Genomic DNA, 25,125 nt, shown 5'->3' on the forward strand with positions numbered 1-25,125 from the left:
TCCCATTGTATGAAAATAGAGTGAGTTGTGTATCATGTTGCTCTTGGCCTGTGATACACAAGTCATGGTACCTCTTAGATAAATGTTTCAAAAACATTGATGGGAGGGATGTAGATTTTGGGCAGGATTCTTAGCCCATTGTGCATTCCAGCCCCATTGCAGAGCTTAAGTGCAAGAATGTAGACTTGCTTAAGTGCAAGAATGTACAGATAGGTTAAATTATGCTCTCAGTGAATGCTACTTGGCAGCGTGCCTGTCTTAAAATGTAACATTACATATGTTCAGGTGAAATACATGTCTGTGTTATTTGAAGACAAGCAGGGGAGGGGTCCTCTTGTGCAGTAATAGCATTCCTACCCCAGGATCGAGAGGCTCTTGGATTAAAGTTCGACCTGCTCCAGAGCTGTGTAATAACAGAACTGTGTAAGTGTTCAGCACCAAAGCCACATTCAGATAGCTGGGGTTGTACCCAGTGGAGAAGGGTGGGGTGGGGGTCGGGGAGAGGCCAACCTGCTCTGAGGAGAGCCCTACAATTTGTAGTTCAGTGAGTAGTGCTTCTAGCTCTGAACCTGAAGCCTATTGATTTATGTGCCCCTGCAGAGCCTTTGTCACAAATATGAAATCTTGGCTACTCCAGTGCAGTGCTGAGGAAGTACTGCATGGTCAAATGTACTATTTTCAGGTGCAATATAAACCAAGGTTCATTGAGCTGGATATAAAAGACCCCACAGTCTGCATTGACAAAGAGCACCTCTGTGTCCTGTGAAAAAATTACCTACTAGCACCATCACCAAGGTAGTTTATGAGCACATTATTGCATTGCAGTTTGTGGTCTTCCTGAGTGCAAATTTGGTGTTGTGGTTTCCAGATCATTACAGTAACGTTACTTTAAAATAAAAAGTGCCTTCATTGGCTGTAAAGTGCTTGGTGGTTATGAAAGGTGCTATATAACTGCAGGTCTTTCACAAAACAGCCAGCAAAGGGATGGGGAACACATATAAAATGTCAAAGCAAATCAGGCAGCAGCTTTTCATTAGGACTTGGAGAAATTACAGGGGGGCGTTTTTCGGGAAGGAGTACCAGTGGGAAAAGGGAACAAATAATAGCTGGAAGTGTAAACAAAGATATGATTTTTTTTAAAGTATAGCCTCTCACACACCTTTCCTTCCCTTTAGGGAATACTGGGGAGAGGGTGTCAGGATTTCCAGGGTAATTAGCAGCTTTCTCAACCAACTCCTTTCATAGCCCACAAGCCCTGAGGTAGGATTTGAATCCAGACAGTCTAACCTAGAGGTAGGGAGGCTACAACTGTATCCCAAGACTTCCTTTCTGAAGATAATGATGCAAAACCATAGATGTTGGCGTAAAAGAAAAGAATGAAGTTAAAGATGTACTTGAGAATATATGGTTGGGATCAGCACAGTAACACATTATCTGGGAGATGTACAACACTAACAAAGGTTCCTGCTAACTGGGGGTGTGGTGGAACACCATGGTGTGTCCATGGTTACGGGGTGCTGACCATATAAGAGTAAGGAACCCCAACCACTGACATCTTCCTCCACAACCAGAGTGTCAATGCAATCACTGTCTCTGAGCAGTCCTTTTGCCTGAGCATTGAAAGGGCCACTGTTTCAAGTCTAAAGCTTTTAGACTCAATAAGACCTTGTAACATGTCTTACTAAGATACGGTGTTGTTTCTCACGTTTTTATTGCTCTTTGTTGGAAGAGTATAGGTATGTGTAGGTTAGGTGCATTAGTTAGGTGTAAATATAGAGTAATAGGGTTGGGGAATGGGTCTGGGTGGGTTACGCTTCAGAGGAATGGTGTGGATTTGTTGGTCCAAATGGCCTGTTTCCACACTGTAGAGATTCTATTATCTGGATCATTAATGTATAAAGTGAAAAGTTGTGGTCCCAACATTGAGCATTGCAGAACACCACTTGTCACCTACTGCCACCCTGAGAAGGACCCTTTTATCCCCACTCTCTGCTTTCTGTCAGACAGCCAGGCTTCTATCCATGCTAGCATCTTGTCTCCAACACCATTGTCCTTTATCTTACTCAGGAGCCTCCTGTGCAGCACCTTGTCAAAGTCTTCTTGAAGTCCAGGGAGGTAACATCCATTGGCTCTCCTTGGTCTAACCTGTTCATTACTTCCTCAGAGTTCTAGCAGATTTGTTAGACATGACCTCCCCTTGATGAAACCATGCTGGCTTTGCCCGATTTTACCATATACTTGCAAGTATTCAAAAGCCTCAACCTACACAATGGATTCCAGGATCTTACCCACGACTGAGTTCAGGCTAATCAGTCTGAAATTTTCTATCTTTTGCCTTATTCTCTTTTTAAATAGGGGTATCACGTTAGTGATTTTCCAGCCCTCTGGGATCGTCCCTGATTCTAGCGATTCCTGAAAGATCACCACTGACACCTCTGCTATTTCTTTAGCTATCTCCTTTACAACTCTGCAGTATAGTCCGTCTGGTCCAGGTGATTTATTGACCTTCAGGCCATTCAGTTTTTCTAGCACCTTCTCCTTGGTAATGACCACCATACTCAGCTCTACCCCCTCGCTCTCTTGAATTTTTGGGATATTACTTGTGTCTTCGATGAGGACTAACGCAAAGTAATTGTTTAGTTCCTTAACCACTTCCTTGTCCCCACTATTAACTTTTCAGCAACCAATTTCCACTTTTGCCTCTCTTTTGCCCTTTATATATCTAAGGAACCTCTTAAGTCTTCCTTTATATTACTGGCTAGCTTACCCTCATACATAGCCTTCTCCCTCCTCATTTCTTTTTTTGTTGCCATCTTCATAAGCTTCTGAATCCTCTGGTTTCCTGCTGCCCTTCACCTCATTATATGTTTTATCTTTTGCTTTTATGCTATCCCTGACTTCTCTAGTCAGCCATGGTTGCCTCATCCCAACCTGCACCATGCTTCTTTTCCCTCGGGATGAATCTCTGCTGTGTCTCCTGAGTTACTCCCAGAAATTCCTGCCTTTGCTGTTCTATTGTCTTTCTGGTTCGGCTCCTGTCCCAGTCAATTCTAACCAGCTCCTCCCTCATGCCTCTGTATTTGCCTTTATTCAGCCATAATACCATTACCTCTGATTCTGTCTTCTCCCTCTCAAATTGGAGAGTAAATTCAATCATAATATGATCACTGCCTCCTAAGGGTTTCTTCACCTTAAGCTCCATTATCAAGTCTGCCTCATTGCGTAACATTAAATCCAGTATTGTCTGTTCCCTAGTGGGCTCATAGACATGCCACAAATTCCTTTCTTACAATCCATCACCAACCTGAGTTTCCCAGTCCAACTGCACAATGAAATCCCCCATGATCACTGTAACTTGCCTTTCCTACACACCTTTTTTATGTCCTGTATACCTTACACCCCAACTCTTGACTACTGTTTAGAGGCCTGTATGTAACTCCAACTGTGGTCTTTTTTAACTTTGCTGTTCCTCAATTCCACTCACAGATTCTCTACCGTCTGACCCTGCTTTGTCTCCTCCTATTGATTTAATTTCATTTCTTGCTAATAAGGCAACCCCATCCCCTCTGCCCATCTTGTCAATAAGATGGATATCCTTAAATATTCTGCTCACAATCCTGATCCCCTTGCAGCCACGTCTCCCTGATTCCCACCACATCATAGCTGCAAGTTTTGATCTGCGCCACAATCACATTTACCTTATTGCTTATACTGCGTGCATTCAGATATAACACTTTCAATCCTGTATCAACCGTCCCTCTTATTATCATTCATTTGTCCAGCGTGTTTGAAGTTTGATAGCTAACCCTTTTGAGATATTCTGTTCTATTTACGTCTGTGCTGGAGATTTTAATAACCTCTCCTGAGTTCTGCAATCTTACTTTCACCTTTTATTCGGGTTTTTAATTTCTCCTATATCTGGACACTCCCACCTCGTTTAGTCTAAAGCACTGTCAACAGCCCTCATTATGCGGTTCACTAAGACTCTGGCCCCAGCACGGTCCAGATGAAGACCATGCCATCAGAACAGGCCCTTTCTTCCCCAGGCGCAAGTGAGAACTGCAGATGCTGGAGATCAGAGTCTAGAGTATGTTGCTGGAAAAACACAGTAGGTCAGATAGCATCCAAAGAGCAGGAGAGTTGATGTTTCAGGCAAAAGCCTTTCATCAGGAACCCTGATGCCAATGTCCCATGAATTCAAATCCATTTTTCCCACACCATCTTTGAGCCATGCATTTACCTGCTTGATTTTATTGACCCTGTTCCAATTACCTCGTTGCTCAGGTAGTAATCTGGACATTATTACCTTTTTGGTTCTGCTTTTTAATTTAGCTCCTTGCTATTCATACTCCCTTAGCAGAACTTCTGCCCTAGGTTTATCTATGTCATTGGTACCCATGTGGATCACGGCCACTGGATCCTTATCCTCCCACTCCAAGTTCCTCTGCAGCCCAGCTGAGATATCCTGAATCCAAGCAGCAGGCAGGCTACACAACCTTCAGGACTCTCATCCCTGATCACAGAGAACAGTGTCTATGCCTCTAACTATACTATCCCCAATTACACCAAAATTTCACTTCTCTCCCCCCACTTGAATGGCTCTCTGCGTCATGGTGCTGTGGTCTGTTGGCTCATCCTCCCTGTAGTCCCTGTTCTCGAACACACAAAGCAAAAGTCTTGGACCTATTGGACATGAACAGGGGATAAGGCTCCTGCAACTCTACCTCCTGGATTCCTCTACCTGCCTCACTCACAACCACACCCTCCTGTCCCTGAGCACTGGCTGAATTCGAGTTAGTTTAAGGCGTGTGTGTGACTGTCTCCTGAAACACAGCATCCAGGTAACTCTTTCCCCCCACCTCATGTCGCAATGTTTGAAGCTTAGACTCTAGCTCATCAACTCTAAGCCAGAGTTCTTCCAGCAATGAACATTTACTACAGAGGTGGTCACTGGGAACCACAATGGGGTCCACCAGCTCCCACATCATGCAGAAGCAACACATCACCTGACCCTCCATCCTTATTTAATTAGTTTTGAATTTGGTTTTTTATTGAATTTAACTTTTTGTATGTCATGTCATGCTTCAATTTAACACAGATTCAATTTAACACAGATTCAAATTTAACAGACCCCTTATTAGCCAATCAAATCTCAGGTGCCCTCCTGTAAGGTCACTTTTCAGTTTCCCCCTCAGAATGAGAAACACTTAACTTCCGAGACTGCTGTTAATTCGCTCCCACTCAGCTCCAGTCCCAAAGAGCAGGCCCCAAATCCACGAGTTAAATTTTTATAACCTCTTACCTTCCCAGACTGTTGTCCCTTCACTACCGCTCAGCTCCAGTCATCCTGAATGGCAGAGCAGGCTCAATGGGCCAGATGGCCTTCTTGTGCTTCTATTTCTTATGTTCTTATGTCTATCCTATTTAAGATCATCATAATCTTATACATCTCAATCAAGTCCCCTCTCAATCTCCTCTTCTGTAAGGAAAACAACCCCAGCCTTTCCAATCTCACGTCATAACTGAAACTTTCTAGCCCAGGCAAAATCCTGGTAAATCTCCCCTTCATCCTCTCTAGTGTTATCACATCTCTCTTATAATGTGGATTTCAGGACTGCTTACAGTCTGTATCTGTGGCCTCACCAATATTTTATAATTTCAGCACAAGCTCCACCGGCTTAAACTCTGTCCCTTATGCCTTCTTGACCACTTTAGCCACCTGGCCTGCTACCTTAAGGGACTGGTGTACATGCAGGTCCCTTGGATCCTTGGTGCTTCCCAGAGTCCTAATGTTCATATGTATTCCTTTGCTTTGTTCTTTTCAAGTGCACCACCTTAAACTTATCCAGATTGAATGCCATTTGCTAATAATGAGACCACCTGACCAGCTTCTCACTATTTACCACACCACCAATTTTTGTATCGTCTGTGAACTTAGTGATCAACCCTCCTCTGTTCGAGTTTAAATCATTTATATAAAGAGCAAAGGCCCCAAAACTGACCCCTGTGAGATTCCACTGAACACAGGCTTCCATTTGGAAAACACCCCCGAACCATTGCCCTCTGCTGCCTACCAGTCAACCAATATGGATCCAATTTGCCAAATTGCCTTGGATCTCATGGCTTTTACTTATACTATCAGAATCCCACTCTGGACCTATCAGAAGCCTTCCTGAAATCTAAATTGACTACATCAAAAGCCTTGGCCTTGTCTACACACCTGATCACTTGTTTGGAAAGATTCAGCCAAGTTGGGCAGACATGACTTTCCCTTAGCAAAACCATGCCGTCAGTTCTTGATTAATCCCTGCCTGTCAAAATGCAAATTAATTCTGAAGAGCTGGTAATAGTTTCCCCACCGCTGAGGTTCGAGTGGTCAGACTGTAGTTCCCTGGTTTAATCCTCATTCCATTCTTGAAATACAGTACAATGTTGGCTGTCCTCCAGTTCTCTACCTCTTCTTCTGTGATCAGCAAGGAATTGAAAATGTTTTACAAGCACCCCTGCTATTTCCTCCCTTGCCTCAGTCAGCAGCCTGGGGCAGATTTCATCCATCCTTGGAGATTTATCATCTTTTAAGCCTGCCAAACCACTCAGAATCTCTTCTCTATTTAATATAATTTCTTTTGTTGTATCACAGACCTCCATGATTTCTACATCCACATCATCTCTTTCACTAGCGAACACTGACCCAAAGTATTCATTTGAAAACAAATCTACATCCTGTGGCCCCACACACCAGTTACCACTGTGGCCCTTAATGGGTGCAATTCTTTCCATCATTATCCTTTTATTTTAATGTAACTGTAAACTAACTTAGGATTTTTCTTCATTTTATCTGCCAGCATTCTTTCATATTCCTTTGCACATTCTGTTTTTCAGGACTTCTATTGTCTGATTGGTTTCAAAATATGCTGCTCAAACAAACTATCTTGAATGCATTCTATGAGTTCCCCATTGATGCTACTACAATCTTATTTTTCCAGTTTGTGTGTAGATACGTGACTATCCAAGATCTCTGTAATTCACCAATTTTACCCTCTTGTGCATTCCTGTTCACAGGATTGGTGTTGCAGTGCTGTATCCTAGCAATCTACATGCACTGTCTTTGGCAAAAGTGAGGACTGCAGATGTGGGAGATCAGAGTTTCAAGATTAGAGTGGTGCTGGAAAAGCACAGCAGGTCAGGTAGCTTCCGAGGAGCAGGAAATTCAATGTTTCGGGCAAAAAAACCCTTTATCAGGAATGAGGCAGGGATCCTCTGGAGTGGAGAGATAAATGAGATGGGGCTGGGGAGAAGGTAGCTAAGAGTACAATAGGTGGGTGGAGGCGGGGATGAAGGTGATAGGTTAGAGAGGAGGGTGGAGCAGATAGGTGGGAAGGGAGATTGGCAGTAGGACAGATTCATGAGGATGGTGCTTAGCTGGCAGGTTGGAACTGGGGAGAAAGTGAGGTCTGCAGATGCTGGAGATCAGAGATGGAAATGTGTTGCTGGAAAAGCGCAGCAGGTCAGGCAGCATCTAGGGAACAGGTTGGAACTGGGGTAAGATGGGGGGAGGGAAATGAGGAACTGATGAAGTCCATGCACTCTGTTTGAACATGGGCCCCATCGACTGTTAAAGCATGTGAGCAGAGGTATTGAAATGGTATGGTGACGATCTAGATTAGTTAATTCATTTTCATAGGACAACAGACCAGAGAAGTGGTCAACAGAGACAGCACTTGTGGTATACATTGGTACCAATGACATGGTAAAAAGAAGGAGTTGAGGTTTTGTAACAGGTATTTAGGGACTTAAGTATAAAATTAAAGAGGAGAACTATGAAGGTTGTAATCTCTGGTTTGCTTTAAATGCCATGAATTACTGAAAATAGGAATTGGAAGATAGATCAGACAAATATGTGGCTAAAAGGATGGTATGGGAGGGAATATACATAGATTGGAGAATTGGGCAGAGAAATCGCAAATGGAGCTCAATCTGGACAAATGTGAGGTGTTGCATTTTGGAAGATCCAATTCAAGAGTGAACTCTCTGAACTATGTTCAGAGAGATCTGGGTGTTCAGATTCATTATTCCCTGAAGGTGGCAATGCAGGTCAGTAGAGTGGTCAAGAAGGCATGCGGCCTGCTTTCCTTCATCGGACAGGGTATTGAGTAGAAGAGTTGGCAGGTCATGTTACAGTTGTATAGGACTTTGGTTCAGCCACACTTGGAACACTGCACAGAGTCCTGGTCACCACATTACCAAAAGGACGTGGAAGCTTTGGAGAGGGTACAGAGGAGGTTCACCAGGATGTTGTCTGGTATGGAGCATGCTAGCTAAGAAGAGAGGTTAAGTAGATTAGGATTATTTTCATTGGAAAGAAGGAGGTTGAAGGGGGACTTGTTTGAGACCTACAAAATCATCAGAGGTTAGACAGTGTGGATAGCAAGAAACCTTTTCCCAGAGTGGGGGAACTCAATTACTAGGGGTCACAAGTTCAAAGTGAGAGGGGAAAAGTTTAGTGGAGATATACGTGGAAAGTTCTTAATACAGAGGGTGGTGGGTGCCAGGAATGCGTTGTCAGTGGAGGTAGTAGGGCTGGGAATGATAGCGTTATTTAAGATCTATCTAGACAGAACATGAATAGGCAGGGAGCAAAGGGATACAGATCCTTAGAAAATAAGCAGCAAGATAGAAGATCTGGATCGGTGCAGGTCTGGAGGGCCTGTTCCTGTACTGTAATTGGGACCGTTTCTGGGGAAGATGGGACCTGAACAAATTGGACAGGTACACCTGAACTGGAAGGAGTCCAGTATCCTTACTGGGATGTTTGCTCATGGTGTTGGGAAGATTTTAAACTAATTTGGTAGAAGGATGGGGCACAGAGTGGATGTAAAGTCAGGCGCAAGGTTCAGTCAGACATAGAATGCATAGTAGGACAGCCCAGCAGGCTGACAAGACATGGACATGGTTAGGCACATGGGGGCGTAGAAAGCTAAATTATGTCAATTTTAATGCAAGGAACCTGACTAGTAAGACAGATGAACTGAGAGCTTGACCAATATTAGGAATATGATATAGTTGCACTCACTGAGACACTGAGTGGTTAGCACTGCTGCCTCACAGTGCCAGAGACCCGGGTTCAATTCCCACCTCAGGCGACTGTGTGGAGTTTGCACATTCTCCCCGTGTCTGCGTGGGTTTCCTCCAGGTGCTCCGGTTTCCTCCCACAATCCAAAAATGTGCAGGTTAGGTGAATTGGCCATGCTAAATTGCCCGTAGTGTTAGGTGAAGGGGTAAATGTAGGGGAATGGGTCTGGGTGAGTTGCGCTTCGGCGGGTCGGTGTGGACTTGTTGGGCCGAAGGGCCTGTTTCCACACTAAGTAAGTAAGTATGGTTCATGGAATGGTGGAGTGTCAGCTCAAAGGTCCAAGGTGCAGAACGTCCAGGAGCAATAGGGAGGAATGTAAGAGAGGTGAGGATATTGCATTATTGATAAAGGAGAACATTACTGCAGTAATGAGGGGCGATGTCTTAGTCGGCTCTTCAAATGAGACTACGTGGGTAAAACATGGAAATAGATAAAGGGTCTGCACTAACAGGGCTCACAACAGCCAGAGAACAGATATGTGGTCAAATCAGAAAGGAATAGGGTTATATTCAACATTGCTAACATTAACTGGGATTGGTTTAGTGTGAAAGGATTAGATGGGTGAAATTTTTGAAGTGCATTTAGGAGAAGTGCATTTTCTGTGTCAGTACATTGACTGACCTACTAGAGATGAAGCAGTGCTGAACCTGATCCTAACAAATGAAACCAATCAAGTGGTTGAAGTGCCATTGCATGAGCATTTTGGGGATAGTGACCATAACTTTGTAAAATTTCAAAGTCATTATGGAAAGAGATAATGATCATGCAAAAGTTGTGTCTAAATTAGTGGAATATCATTGGACTGGACCTGGCAGACAGTGACTTGGAGCAGCCACTTGCGTGTATGGAAAATAGGAGGCTTTTAAAATTGATTGGTGAAAGTTCAGGGTCAGCATGTTCCTCGAAGAGTGAAGGGCAAGAGCAGTAAGTCTAGGGAACCCTGGATGTCAAGGGAGATCGAGAGTTTGATAAAAGAAAAAGAAGGAAGTGTATGTTAGACACAGAGCATTAAAAACAGGGGAGCTCCTTTAGGAGTATATAGACTGCAAGAGAAGAGGGGCCAGAAAATATCTTTGGCAGATAGGATTAAGGAAAACCCCAAGGCATTTTATAAGTATATTAAGAGCAAGAGGATTATGTGCAGAAGAGTGGGGCCTATTAGAGACCAAAGGAATGTGTGGAGCCAGTGGACATGGGTGAGGTCTTAAGTAAATATTTCTCATCTGTATTCACAAAGATGAAAGGCATTGTAACTGGAGATTTCAGGTGGGATGATGAGATTCTAGAGCATGTTTAGATTAATAAGGAGGAGGCTTTGGATATTGTTATGAAGCGGAGCTTGATTCCCTCCCCCCCCCACCCCCACCCCAACAACCAGAAGCAAAACACTCAAAGAGGCTCACCTCGCCTCATAATCTGTTAAAAGAAGTGTCACCTCCTAATCTGTTATAAAGGAGTAGTTAAATGAAATGAAATCCTTCCACTCACTCTATAATTAACAAGTAATAATTTATTTTTCCAACTCCAGCAGTGAACAAATTAGCAGAACCACTAACAAATCGAACAATTCTCCTCTAACTACTAATTATTCCTGAATAAAACAAAATTCTAATGGTATGCTCTCTCAATAAATACAAGTCCCACTTATATAACAATGCAAAAGAATTTAGTCTGTCAAAATTATAGCATTGTTACATCTTCCAGACCTTTCTATGAGCTATAGAGTCATAGAGGTGCACAGCATGGAAACAGACCCTGGTTGTCCATGCCGACCAGATATCCCAACCCAATCTAGTCCCACCTGCTAGCATCCGGCCCATATCCCTCCAAACCCTTCCTATTCATATACCCATCCAGATATCTATTAAATGACCAATTGTACCAGCCTCCACCACTTCCTGTGGCAGCTCATTACATACACATATCACCTTCTAAGGGAAAAAGTTACCGCTTAGGTCTCTTTTATATCTTTCCCCTTTCATCGTAAACCTATGCCCTCTAATTCTGGATTTCCCCACCCCAGGCAAAAGACTTTGTCTATTTATCCTATCCATGCCCCTTATGATTTTATTAACCTCTATAAAGCCAACCCTTGGCCTCCAACACTCCAAGGCAAATAGCCCCAGCCTATTCAACCTCTTCCTATAGTTCAAATCCTCCAACCCTGGCAACATCCTTGTAAATCTTTTCTGAACCCTTTCAAGTTTCACAACATCTTTCTGATAGGAAGGAGACCAGAATTGCACACAATATTCCAACAGTGGCCTAACCAATGTCCTCTACAGCCAGAACCTGATCCCTCAACTCCTGTACTTAATACTCTGACCAGTAAAGGAAAGGACACCAAATGCTGCCTTCACTATCAGAACTACCTGTGACTCTACTTTCAGGTGTTCTCTGCTGATCTTTCAAGAATACAGAACAATACAGCACAGAACAGGCCCTTCGGCCCTCAATGTTGTGCCGATCTGTGAACTAATCTAAGCCCATCCCCCTACACTAGCCCATCATCCTCCATGTGCTTATCCAAGAACTGTTTAAATGCCCCTAATGTGGCTGAGTTAACAAGATTGGCAGGCAGGGCATTCCACATCCTTACCACTCTCTGAGTAAACAACCTGCCTCTGACATCTGTCTGAAATCTATCACCTCTCAATTTGCAGCTATGCCCCCCCCCCCCCACCCTTGTACAAGCCGATGTCATCATCCTTGGAAAAAGACTCTCACTGTCCACCCTATCTTTCTGTGATCATCTTGTATGTTTCTATTAAATCCCCTCTTAGCCTTCTCTACAATGAGAACAGACCCAAGTCCCTCAGCCTTTCCTCATAAAACCTTCCGTCCAGACCAGGCAACATCCTGGTAAATCTCCTCTGCACCTTTTCCAGTGCTTCCACATCCTTCCTGTAATGAGGCAATCAGAACGTACACAATATTCCAAGTGAGGCCGCATTAGCGTTTTGTACGATAGCAGCATGACATCACAGCTCCGGAACTCAATCCCTCTACCAATAAAAGCTAACATACTGTATATGCCTTCTTAACAGCTCAATCAACCTGGGTGACAACTTTCAGGGATCTATGTACATGGACACCAAGATCCCTCTGACCACATCCACACTACCAAGAATCTTTCCATTGACCCAATGTTCTGCTTTCTTGTTATTCTTCCCAAAGTGAATCACTTCTCATTTATCTGCATTGAACTCTATTTGCCACCTCTCAGCCCAATTCTGGAGAGAAAGCAGCGTTAACATTCCAGCTCCAGTGACTCTTCTTCAGAACTGGGGCCCTTCCTGTTTGTTATGTACATTAATATTGAATGTAGAAGTTTTAGGCAGGTAATTACAGACCAGATAGTTTGACATCATTACTTGGCAAATTTTCAGAAAAATTCTAAGGGACATGATTAATCGACACTTTGATCAGCAGAGATTGGTCAGGGAGAGTTAGCATTGATGTGTTGGAGGGAGATCCTATCAGACTAATTTAACTGAGGTTTTTGAAAAGGTGCCAAAAAATATAACAATAAAGATATAATGTAGAAGGTACAATTGGTAGGTTTGAAGATGACATGAAAACTGGTAGTGGTGTTGATAGTGAGGGAGATTGTCTCAGACTTTAGTCTGATAGAGATCATCTGGTAAATTGGGCAGAACAGTTGCAGATGGACTTTAATCCTGATAAGAGTGAGGTATTGCATTTTGGGAGGTCAAATAAGGGAAGGATTAACACAATAAATAGAAAGTCTCCAAGGGAGTATAGAGGAATAAAGATGTACAAGTCAATAGATACCTGAAGGCATCGACACAGGTAAATAGGTAGGTTGATGGAGAAGGTATATGGATGCTTACCTTCATTCACTAGGGGGAAGATTTTGGAGCAGGGAAGTTGCAATGATATAAAGCATTACTCAGGATACAGATGGAATAATGTATAGAATTCTGGTTGCCACATTAGTGGAAGGACATGATTACTCAGGAGAGGGTACAGAGGATATTCACCAGATTATTGTCTAGGATGGAAAGTCTCCGTGATGAGGAGAGACTGGATAGACTGGGCATGTTTTCCCTAAAGCAGCAGAAGCTGAGGGCAGGGAACAGAATCTGACTGAAGTATACAAAATTATGAGATACATAGACAGAATAGATTGTGAGAATCTTTTCCCATGGCAGACGCATCTAAGCCCAGACTGCATAAGTTTAACATGACAAGTAAAGGATTTAGAGGAGATCTGAGGAAACGTTTTTCTCATCCAGAGGATGTAGAAATATGGAATGTGTCGTCTCAGGGTGGTGGAACTGTGATGATGCTGCTCCTTTAACCAGGTTATGTTAAAGAATAAAGAAAGTTTACAGCCCAGGAACAGGCCTTCCAGCCCTCCAAGCCTGAGCCGATCCAAATCTACTGTCTAAACCTGCCACCCAATTCTGAAGCATCTGTATCCCCCTGCTCCCCACCTACGCATGCATCTGTCCAGATACATCTTAAATGAATCTTCCGTGCCTGCCTCTACCACCTCTGTTGGCAACGTGTTCTAGACACCCACCACCCTCTGTGTGAAGTACTTGCCGCGTGTATCCTCCTTAAACTTTCCACCACCCACCTTGAAAGCGCGACCTCTCGTTATTGAATCCTTCACCCTGGGAAAAAGCTTGTCTCTATCCACCCTGTCTATACCCTTCATGATTTGAGATACCGGTGTTGGACTGGGGTGTACAAAGTTAAAAATCACACAACACCCCAGTTGCCCCAGAACTCTGAGCTCAAAAACTGCATGAATTTATGTAAAACTCTGTTATCTCACTTTTTAGATTAGAATCAATCTAAACATCATGGCATAGACAGAGAACACAGGCGGCCAACACCTTCAACATATTGTCTAGCTATCACCATTGTTAACAGCTAACGCGAGAATGCAACTTTAAAAAAAGGTTTTGTGATTTACACATGAAAGAAGTGAAACTATCACTGTATTCTAACAGATGAAAGGCTTAACAGACAATCAATTTTTCAATGTATAATTTCAGTTACATCACACTTAAATTTTTGCTATAAATTCTGTGTTACGATCGAGCGCTTCACTATCACCTGATGAAGGAGTGTCACTCCAAAAGCTAGTGTGCTTCCAATTAAACCTGTTGGGCTATAACCTGGTGTTGTGTGATTTTTAACTTTATACCCTTCATGATTTTGTAAACCTCAATCAGGTCCCCCCACAATCTCCTTTTTTTCTAATGAAAATAAACCTAACCTACTCAAGCTCTCTTCATAGCTAGCACCTTCATAATCAGGCAACATTCTTGTATACCTTCTCTGCACTCTCTCCAAAGCATCCGCATCCTTTTGGTAATGTGGCAACCAGAACTGTACACAGTATTCTAAATGCGGCTGAACCAATATCTTGTACAATTTTAACATAACTTGCCAGCTCTTATACTCAATACCCCGTCCAATGAAGGCAAGCATACTGGAGTATGCACGGTGGCGGCACTGGGGCGGCACGGTGGCGCAGTGGTTAGCACTGCTGCCTTACAGTGCCAGAGACCCGGGTTCAATTCCCGCCTCACTGTGTGGAGTTTGCACGTTCTCCCCGTGTCTGCGTGGGTTTTCTCCGGGTGCTCCGGTTTCCTCCCACAGTCCAAAGATGTGCAGGTCAGGTGAATTGGCCATACTAAATTGCCCATAGTGTTAGGTAAAGGGTAAATGTAGGGGTATGGGTGGGTTGCACTTCGGCGTGTCGGTGTGGACTTGTTGGGCCGAAGGGCCTGTTTCCACACTGTAATGTAATCTAATCTAATCTAATCTAATTTAAAACTATATGCCTTCTTGACCTCTCTATCCACCTATGCAGCAACCTTTAGAGTACAAGGGACCTGCATTCGCAGATCTCTCTGCCCATCAACTTTTCCCAAGGCTCTTCCATTCATTGTATAATTCGCTCTAGATGCATCACCTCACATTTGTCTGGATTGAACTCCATCTGCCACTTTTCCGCCCGACTCTCCAGTCTATCTATATCTTCCTGTATTCTTTGACAGTCCCCTAAGCTTTCTGCTACTCCAGCAATTTTTGTGTCATCTGCAAACTTGCTGATCATAGCAACAGTGCCCTCTTCCAGATCATTTATGTATATTACAAACAACAATGGCCCCAACACTGACTCCATTTTGAGAAACTCTCTTCAACTACTACACTCTGTCTCCTGTTGCTCAACCTGTTCTTTATCCACCTAGTTTAGAACACCCTGCACACAATGTGACTTCACTAACCTATGTAAATAGATCCTATCCCACCAATCTCCACGTATAGCGTATCATCCGCCGTCATTTCCGCCACCTCCAAACGGACCCCACCACCAGGGATATATTTCCCTCCCCTCCCCTATCAGCATTCCGTAAAGACCATTCGCTCCGTGACTCCCTCGTCAGATCCACACCCCCCACCAACCCAACCTCCACTCCCGGCACCTTCCCCTGCAACCGCAGGAGGTGTAAGACTTGCGCCCACACCTCCCCCCTCACTTCCCTCCAAGGCCCCAAAGGAAACTTCCATATCCGCCAGAAATTCACCTGCACCTCCACACACATTATCTATTGCATCCGCTGCACCTGATGTGGCCTCCTCTATATTGGGGAGACAGGCCGCCTACTTGCAGAGCGCTTCAGAGAACACCTCTGGGACACCCGGACCAACCAACCCAACCACCCTGTGGCCCAACACTTCAACTCCCCCTCCCACTCCACCAAGGGCATGCAGGTCTTTGGACTCCTCCACCGCCAGACCACAACAACACGACGGTTGGAGGAAGAGCGCCTCATCTTCCGCCTGGGAACCCTCCAACCACAAGGGATGAACTCGGATTTCACCAGTTTCCTCATTTCTCCTCCCCCCACCTTGTCTCAGTCAAATCCCTCGAACTCAGCACCGCCCTCCTAACCTACAATCTTCTTCCTGACCTCTCCGCCCCCACCCCACTCTAACCTATCACATTTCCAACGCCCCTCCCCCAAGTCCCTCCTCCCTACCTTTTATCTTAGCCTGCTGAACACACTTTCCTCATTCCTGATGAAGGGCTTATGCCCGAAACGTCGATTCTCCTGTTCCTTGGATGCTGCCTGACCTGCTGTGCTTTACCAGCAACACATTTTCAGCTCTGATCTCCAGCATCTGCAGACCTCACTTTCTCCTATCCCTCAGTACCCTCTCCAGCAACTTTCCTACCACTGACGTCAGGCTCACTGGTCTGTAGTCACCCAGAATATCCCTACTACCCTTCTTGTACAGGGGGACAATATAAGCAACCTTTCAGTCCTCCAGCACCTCACCCGTGTTTAAGGATGCCACAAAGATATCTGTTAGTTGTCCTTGTTATTTTTCAAGCTGAGTCATAAATGCAGAGACACCAAGAGGTTTTTATGGGTTTAGGGCCAATTTGATGATAGCTAACACATATTTCCTCACACAAAAGGCTTTCAAGTTTAAAACAACTACTTGTACAATAGTGGCATGCTGCCTCACAGCGCCAAGTGCCCAGGTTCGATTCCAGCCTCGGGTGACTGTCTCTGTGGAGTTTGCACATTCTCCCAATGTCTGTGTGGGCTTCCTCTGAGTGCTCCAGTTTCCTCCCATGATCCAGAGATGCGCAGGTTAAATGAATTGACCATACTAAATTGTCCATAGTGTTCAGGGATGTGTAAGTTATATGCTTTAGTAAGGGATAAATGTAGAGTAATAGGGTCTGAGTGGGTTACTGTTTGGAGGGTAGGTGTGGGCTTGTTGGGCCGAATGGCCTGTTTCCACACTATAGGGATGCTATCAATGAAAGGGGAGTGGCCAGTTCTCCCAATTCTGGTTTAGTTTGGTTTTAGCAGTTTGACTGTTCAAAGCCAGCAGTCAGTTTTTTTTGAGGTTGCTGGTCAATGAAACAGCGACATGGAAGAAGGTGTTCCATACTAAATCTCTCTGACATCTCTGAGGAGAAAGTGAGGTCTGCAGATGCTGGAGATCAGAGCTGAAAATGCGTTGCTGGAAAAGCGCAGCAGGTCAGACAGCATCCAAGGAACAGGAGAATCAACGTTTCGGGTATAAGCCCTTCTTCTCCATTCCTGAAGAAGGGCTTATGCCCGAAACGTCGATTCTCCTGTTCCTTGGATGCTGCCTGACCTGCTGTGCTTTTCCAGCAACACGTTTTCATCTCTGACATCTCTCTCTTGTAAGACCCTATGTTCGATTTTTTTTTCCTTTTTTGCCAATGGGTATTTATGGGGTTCGTTGCAAGTAGTTTGAACAGCATTGTTAAATTGGGATAGTCTGTTGGGTTTTTGGTTAGGTTACGTTATTCAGTATTCTGTTCTCTTTTGTTTGTGTTTCATCCAGTAATCTTGCAAATAATTCTGTTTTGTTTAAAACTAGGTGGGTGGTCCAGCTGCATCACCCCGAGAATATTTATTTTACATCGGCTTAAAACAACGAGCAAAGTTCAGGTCTGGGCTACTTTCTTGAAATGTTTTGAGGGGGTCTGGCCTGGTCCATAACAGAAGCAGGTATACAGTGTACTTGTAACGTTTAAGAAGTATCTAGTCAGGCACTTAAAATGCCAGGGCGTAGAAGTATATGGACTAAGTGCAAGTAAGGGGGATTAGTATAGTTTGGTGTTTTTGGTCACCGTGCACATGATGGGTTGAAGGACCTGATTCTATGCTATATGACCCTGTGAGTGTATGAGTTCAAAACTACACAGACGCTTTGCAGCTCTCGAATTTTATTTGAAAAACCACTGGTTTTATAGACCGTGAATGAAAGTAATTTACTCAAAGCGAGAGGTGCTTTTCAGTTAGACACTGTAGTGCTAAATTGTTCTTTGATCAACTGTGAGTGTGTGTTTACTTTTGATGGTCACTGTTCTTGGTTGCTTATGTCTGGGTAACAGCCCCAAGATTTCACTGTTGAGAACAGGCTCCTCCCATCCGCCAAAGAAGGAATAAACCTGGCAGATGTCTTGAAGCAGCCCTGCCTGGCGACAAACCAGAAGAACAGCAAAATCTTCTTTAATACACCCACATTATCCCCTGGACTTTGAGTGTCAAAGAGCAACAGTAGTAGCTTTCCGTCCAGTGCAGAGGGGTCCCTGTTTTCAGAAAGAAAGTCCAATAAAATTACCAAATGATCCTTATAGTCCACCTCACCTTGTACATTTAAAATTGGAGCTCTAGTATGACCAGAACATTGATTTCCAACTTTTAATGTTTTGTGTATCTGTTTTTCCGTCAATGATGGTCTGTTAGCTTTGGCTGTAGCTTGTTGTTAAACACTTAAATGTCAATCTTTTTATTTAAGAAAACAAATTGAGATTTGCTGTTTGGTCTTGAGCTGGATTATTTGTACATGTATGTGGATTAACAAATCTAGGTCATGCAGCAACATTGCAATCCCTCCATCTTCAGGTACCTCAGCAGTGCCCAACATGAATGGCCGTGTTCCCCATGTTCCGTGTGTGTGCCGTACAGGATAATCTGCTGAGTGTTTCCTTGTATTTTCCTGCTGGATAATCTGCTACCTGTAACTGTGGTTTCCCAGAAGATAATCTACTCGCCGTATTTGTGTGTCCCTACAGGACAAATCACTTGCTGTATCCTTATGTATTCCTGCAGGATAATCAACTCACTATATCAATTTTATCACCTTGTTCTACAATTAGCGGATACTAATCCGTGTGGAACTCAGAGAAATGTAATGATCTGAGCGGTTACTTTGTAACATTGTGATTAATATTGAGCAAATGCAACATAATACTTCGTTAAATTATGATTTCAAATCTTTTTCCCAGTGATGGAGATGTTCAGCGATATCAGTGATTTGCTGGGCCATACCAGATTGGAACTTTCCCAGATGAAGACTAACAGTATGTGTTTATCAAAATATCTCTTCATCTCTGGCTCACATTAATCTCAAAAAGAAAATTTCTCTGAGGTGGTAGGCTTGATCTTTGCAAGGAAGCTGAAGTTGGCCATGGAACCCTGGAAAGATCAGAGGGAACCCAGTGAACATATGGACAGATGCCTGAAGGTAGCATGCAGGTAGATAAGATGTTAAAGAGTGCATGTGGGATACTTGCCTTTAATAGCCATGGCATTGAATACAAGATTAAGGATATTATGCTGAAACTGTACAACAAAACTGGTTAAACCACAGCTAGAGTTCTGCGTGCAGTTCTGGTCACCACATTATATGAATGTGATGGCACTTAAGAGGGTGCAGAGGAGGTTAACCAGGGCGCCAAGCTATAAGAATAGGTTCAGTAGGCTGGGGTTGATTTCCTTGGAGCAGCAAAGCTTGAGAGGGGAATCTGATGGACTTGTACAGGATAATGAGGGGCATAGGAAGGATGGATAGGAAGGCATTTTGTACATTGGTAAATGGCTTAGTAATCTGGGGACATAGATTTAATGTAAGAGGTTGAAGGCTAAGAGAAAGGTTGAGAAATATTTTTACCCAGAGGGTGGTAGGAATCTGGAACTCACTGCCTGAAAGGCTGGTTGAGTCAGAAACTTTCATTATGTTGTAGTAGTTGCCATAACCTCCAGAGCTATGGACTGAGAACAGAAAAATGGCATTCGTGTAGTCAGATTTTTGTTGACCAGTGGAGACATAATGGGCCAACTGGCTTCCTACGCTGTAAGTGTTTGTGTATGAGGATATCGGGCAGTTGCGATATTGTCTGGTTTTGTTGTAGGCTTGTGGTAATTCAAAGGTCATCTATTGAGGTATAATTCTTATCTCGATGAGGAGTTAGAAATGGTCCAGTGAGTCAGACATAATAATTGCCAATAGAAGGAACTTGCACTGGGAAACTCTCTCAATCATCTGCCCAACTTGAACTACAGATTGGCAATAACAAGAAGGAAACAGTGACAGATGCCACATCGCCTTAATTTCCACCAAACTGATGAGTAGAAGTCAAAGGCAGGCTTGCCCTCAGATTTCATATCCATATGATGTTCAAATCCCTTAAACGAGGGATCCCAGATGAGTTACTGAGAATGGTCTGTAGGAGGCAACATAATCTGGTAAAAAGATTCCCTAGTTGTGTGCTATAGTCCTGCTGTCTCTCTGGAGGAGGGGATTCCAATGCTTCAGGATTCAATGCAATATTTACGAGGAAAGGCTGAGCGACTTGAGGCTGTTTTCATTAGAGAAGAAGGTTGAGGGGTGACTTAATTGAGATGTATAAGATAATTAGAGGGTTAGATAAGGTGGACAGTGAGAGCCTTTTTCATTGGATGGCGATGGCTGGCATGAGGGAACACAGCTTTAAACTGAGGAGTAATAGATATAGGACAGATATCAGAGGTTGTTTCTTTACTCAGAGTAATAGGGGTGTGGAACGCACTGCAACAATGTCAGACTTGCCAATTTTAAGGGCATTTAAATGGTCATTGGATAGACATGGATGAAAATGGAATAGTTTAGGATAGATGCTTCGGATTGGTTTCACAGGTCAGCGCAACATCGAGGGCCGAAAGTCCTGTACTATGCTGCAATGTTCTTTGTTCTGTGTACACCGTGGAAATCACTTAAATCATGGACTCCGAGCTTCAGTTCACTGTCTGTAGTGATTGGAACAAGGGCCAGGTGGATCGCATTGACTGAGATCCTTGGGTGGGGTTATATACCTGGGCCCATCAGGGAGCTCTGGCTGACAGGTACAAAAAGGAGATTCTCTGTACATATACACAACCACGGGTGATGTGGGAAACAATAAGCAACATTGTTGTGCAGTAGTGTAAGGGATAAATAATAATAAATAAACAGGAGATTCAGAAGGTCTCCCCAGTCTAGAGGCTATCTTTGAGCTGATTGGTAGAAATAAAGGGAGATTCAGAGTCTCCCCACTCAATCGACTGGCTCTGAGCCAACAGTTCAGAAACCATGTACTGTGCATGTGTAAATAGAGTTTAAAAACACCAAGTTATCGTCCAACAGGTTTATTTGGAAGCACTAGTTTTCAAGGCGCTGCTTCTTCATCAGGTGGTTGTGAAGCAGGACCATAAGACACAGAACTTATAGCAAAAGACTAAGATGTCAGCTGCAAGTCACTGTAATCCTTTCCTATGAATTCTGTGTCTTCTGGTCCTACTTCACAACCACTTAATGAAGAAGCAATGCTTCGAAAGCTAGTGCCTCCAAATAAACCTGTTGGACTATAATCCAGTGTTGTGTGATTTTTAATTTTGCCCACCCCAGTCCAACACTGGCTCCTCCAAATGATGTGTAAATAGAGGGTGACTTGGTGAAAGGATATAGGCCTCTGTCCAGTTATTTCACTGTTAGAACAGACATATTTGACACCAGACTCTCAGGTATTGCTGCTCCTGTGTGCCTAATTAACAGCCTGATGTCTAGTCACCCAGGAAGCACAGAAAAGCAAGCAGTTTCTCTCAAAATGTTAGAGGACTAGGAATGCCTCTTAAGGGCACCAGCAAACAACACTGAGAATAACACAAAGAGATAATTCGGGGATGCCGGTGTTGAACTGGGTGTACAAAGTTAAAAATCACACAACACCAGGTTATAGTCCAACAGGTTTAATTGGAAGCACACTAGCTTTCGGAGCGGCGCTGATGAAGAACCTGTTGGACTATAACCTGGTGTTGTGTGATTTTTAACTTTGTACAAAGAGATAAGTGTATGTATACATGTACAAGTATCACATAGCTTTTAATATTTTATCTTTTTTTTCACCATTTAATGTTATTTTTACTGATTATCTGAAAGGCTATTGATTTTTAATATTCTTAAATGATCATCTTAAACATTAATAATTCTAAATGTAATTAGTTTATTCATATTTATTTTAACATTCAACATCATTTAATGATTGACTGATAATGTTTGCTTATAGAGAGTGAGTGAGGGAGTTGATGCCTGGTGGTCAATGTGCAGATGGTGGGAAGGATGGCAGTTGTTGCTGGGTCGAGTGGCAGGATAGCAGGTGATGGTGGCTAGGGTATGTCAGAAGCCACTGGAGTAGTGTGCTGGAAATCCAACTGCACTATATTCAGTGTGGTCACAGAAATTAAATATTTTAAAGTAAGTACATTAAATTACCCAAATTACTTGATTGGCAGACCCAGGTTCATACCCAAGACCAGATTTCTGTTCTGAACAAGAATCCAGTAAAGGTCACAGACACAGCCTCAGTCCCATGTCGGTCACAGACTCAGACCCAAGTCGGTTGCAGGCACAGCCGCAATCCAAGTCAGTGGCAGGCACAGCCACAGTCCCGTGTAGGTAAAGGGGACATCCTCAATCCCATACAGGTCATGGAGATGCCCTGCACCCTGTATAGATCATGTGAACTTCCTCAGTCCTATATATGTCATAGAGGAAACACCATCAATCCCATATAGGTCACAGGGTGGACCCTGTGTCCCATATAGATAATGGGGCTCCTCGTTCCAGCCTAGGTAACGGAGATACACTCATCCTTCCTGAGCAAAATAAATGACTGGGAAACTCATGGGAGAAGGAGACTAAACCACTGGATCAAGGAGGGAACATGCTGGGGATAGACTCTCCTCATCCCCGTACAGAGCAGGTGTTAAATGAGGATACCGCAGACTGCGAAATGTCAGCATATACTTGAAACAATCATAGTATTGAATGATCTTCCTCTGTACTTAAATGATGCCTAAATTGTGTTCTTTTTAAATTTCAGTAGCTAAGATACCAGTGGAGACAAAGAACTCTCTGTCTGATTTCAGGAGCAAGGTCTCACAGCTGAAGAATAGTAAGTGCTCAGAAAAGATCAGAACACTCTTTGTTTCTCCAAGTCAAACAGTTTCTCTGTACTTTTAAAGAAGTTCAACATTCTTTTTAAGAGACCCCACAAAAGGCAGCCTTGATCTTCTTGACAAGATTCTACTGTGATTGTTATAGAACTTGGGGCCTGGATACCCATCCAGTTTTTCCAAATTGTAGTCGACTGGGGGGTTTTCAACAGGATAGATTACGTTTCCTCTTGTGAGAGAATATAGAACTAGGGATCACTGTTTAAAAATAAGGTGTCACCCATTTAAAACAGTTGAGGAAATATTTTTTTCCCTCAGAGGGTTGAGATTCTTTGGAACTTTATTCCTGAAAAGATGATGAAAGAATCCATGAGTATGAATTGTCTCAATTTACAAATGATTGTGCTTACGAACAAGATTCCATACATTAGGATTAATTTTAAAGATGTGAATATTTCCTTGTACTTACGAACAGCTATTTTATATTGTCCTGTATTGCGTTCCAATTTGTGTACAAATCAACTTACTAATGTACTCAACTATGGTACCATTTCATAACCCATAGATCCCCTGTGTTATGAGGAAAAGCTAGACGGGCCAGGCTTGCTTTCTCTGGGGTTTAGAAGAGTCAGATGTGGCCTCATTGAAACATAAAAGGGGAGTTGACCAGGTGGGATGTGGAGAGAATGTTTCCTCTTGTTGAACAGGTTTTTATGCAGTATTCACCTTGTCTGTCTTAAATGGGTGACTCTTTGTTTTTAGACTGTGACTCCTCTTCCAGATTCTATTACAAGTGGGAGTAAAATGTGCAAAGAATTGGTAACTGTTTACATGCAGAGTGTTATTAGAGCAGCCAATGCTGAGGCTGAAATTAGAGTTAGCAAAACAGATTAGATAGTTAATTGATTGGTAGAATTTTAAAAAAAGGAAAAGGCACAGAATGGGATTTGAGTGAATAACTCTGAATGCTTCAGAGGGACAAAGAACTGAATCGAAGTTTAATGATTCTGTAAGAGTGAAAACAAAATGTGCTATGTTAGGGCTCAGGATCCTGGAGCAATTTTGTGATGTCACAGAGCTAAGCGTCACTCAGCATAAGTAACACAGTGTAGGTGGAGTTAGATTACACAAAACTCTATTGCACAAGATGGATTAAACTACACTGGAATGGATGCAGTGGAGATTCACGAGGATACTGCCTAGGATAGCATTTTAACTATAAAGAGAGGCTGAATAAGCTCAGGCTATTTTCTTTAGGGCAGAGAAGGATGAGAGGGGATGTGATTGAGGTGTATAAGATTATGAAGGACATGGACAGGGTGGATAGGAAATAGCTGTTCTACATCTTGAAAGATCAAAAACAAAGGAGCATAATTTTAAGGTGAAAGGTGGTAGCTTTGGGGGGAATTTGAGAAAAAATGTTTTCACCCAAAGTGTAATGGATATCTGAAATACATTGCATAGGAGAGTAGTTGAGGCTGGAAACTTCCCAACCTTTAAAAGGTACCTCAGTGAGCACTTGACATGTCATAACATTCAAGGCAATGGGCCACATGCTAGAAATTGGGACTAGTGTAGATATTTCAGTAACTTTGTCAGTGCAAACTAAAAGGGCCAAAAATCCTCTTCAAGATCTATGATTCTACACAATACTGCACTGCACCAGAACTAGACTGTGCCAAACCCCATGCTGGAATGAATGAGAGAATCTTAAGAGCCCTGACATGGACTAGGCCTGACCCCCTCAAAACATTTCAAGAAAGTAGCCCAGATCCTAACTTTGCTAGTTGTTTTAAGCAGATATACAGTGGCTATTCCAAGAGAGAGGCTGTTGGTCAGACCACTTAGTTTCAAACAAAACAGAATTTATTTACAAGATTACTGAATGAAACACAAACGAAAGAGAACAGAATACAGAATAGCTTAACCTATCCAAAAATCCACCAGATGATATCAACTTACTGATGCTGTTCCAAATACTTGCAACAATTCCTATAAGAACCCCTGAACGCAAAAGGTAAAATCAAACACAGGGTCTTACAGGAGGGAAGTCAGAGAGAGATCAACATGGACCTGCTTCTTTGGGTCTATCATCTTTCACAACTACTGCTAAAAACCAAACCAAACCAGAGAAAAGCTGAGCTGGGAAAACTGGCCACTCCCCTTTCATTGTACAAGTGTTTTTTTTAATAACTTGAA

At 43.1% G+C, this 25,125-nt stretch overlaps 1 protein-coding gene across 1 annotated transcript in view; it reads left to right on the top strand.

Moving 5' to 3' along the window:
- The window catches only part of LOC148136470 (uncharacterized), a 132,628-nt gene that overhangs the window by 25,085 nt on the left and 82,418 nt on the right, over positions 1–25,125 (top strand). Inside the window, exons 6-7 of the mRNA XM_087983274.1 lie at positions 18,963–19,037; positions 22,854–22,925. Of these exons, the coding sequence (XP_087839400.1) occupies positions 18,963–19,037; positions 22,854–22,925 (147 nt within the window). The remainder of the gene's footprint in view (positions 1–18,962; positions 19,038–22,853; positions 22,926–25,125) is intronic.

Source organism: Chiloscyllium plagiosum, unplaced genomic scaffold (assembly GCF_037043375.1).
Source record: "Chiloscyllium plagiosum isolate Xiang-an unplaced genomic scaffold, Cpla_swu_hap1 HiC_scaffold_45, whole genome shotgun sequence".
NCBI lineage: Eukaryota > Metazoa > Chordata > Chondrichthyes > Orectolobiformes > Hemiscylliidae > Chiloscyllium > Chiloscyllium plagiosum.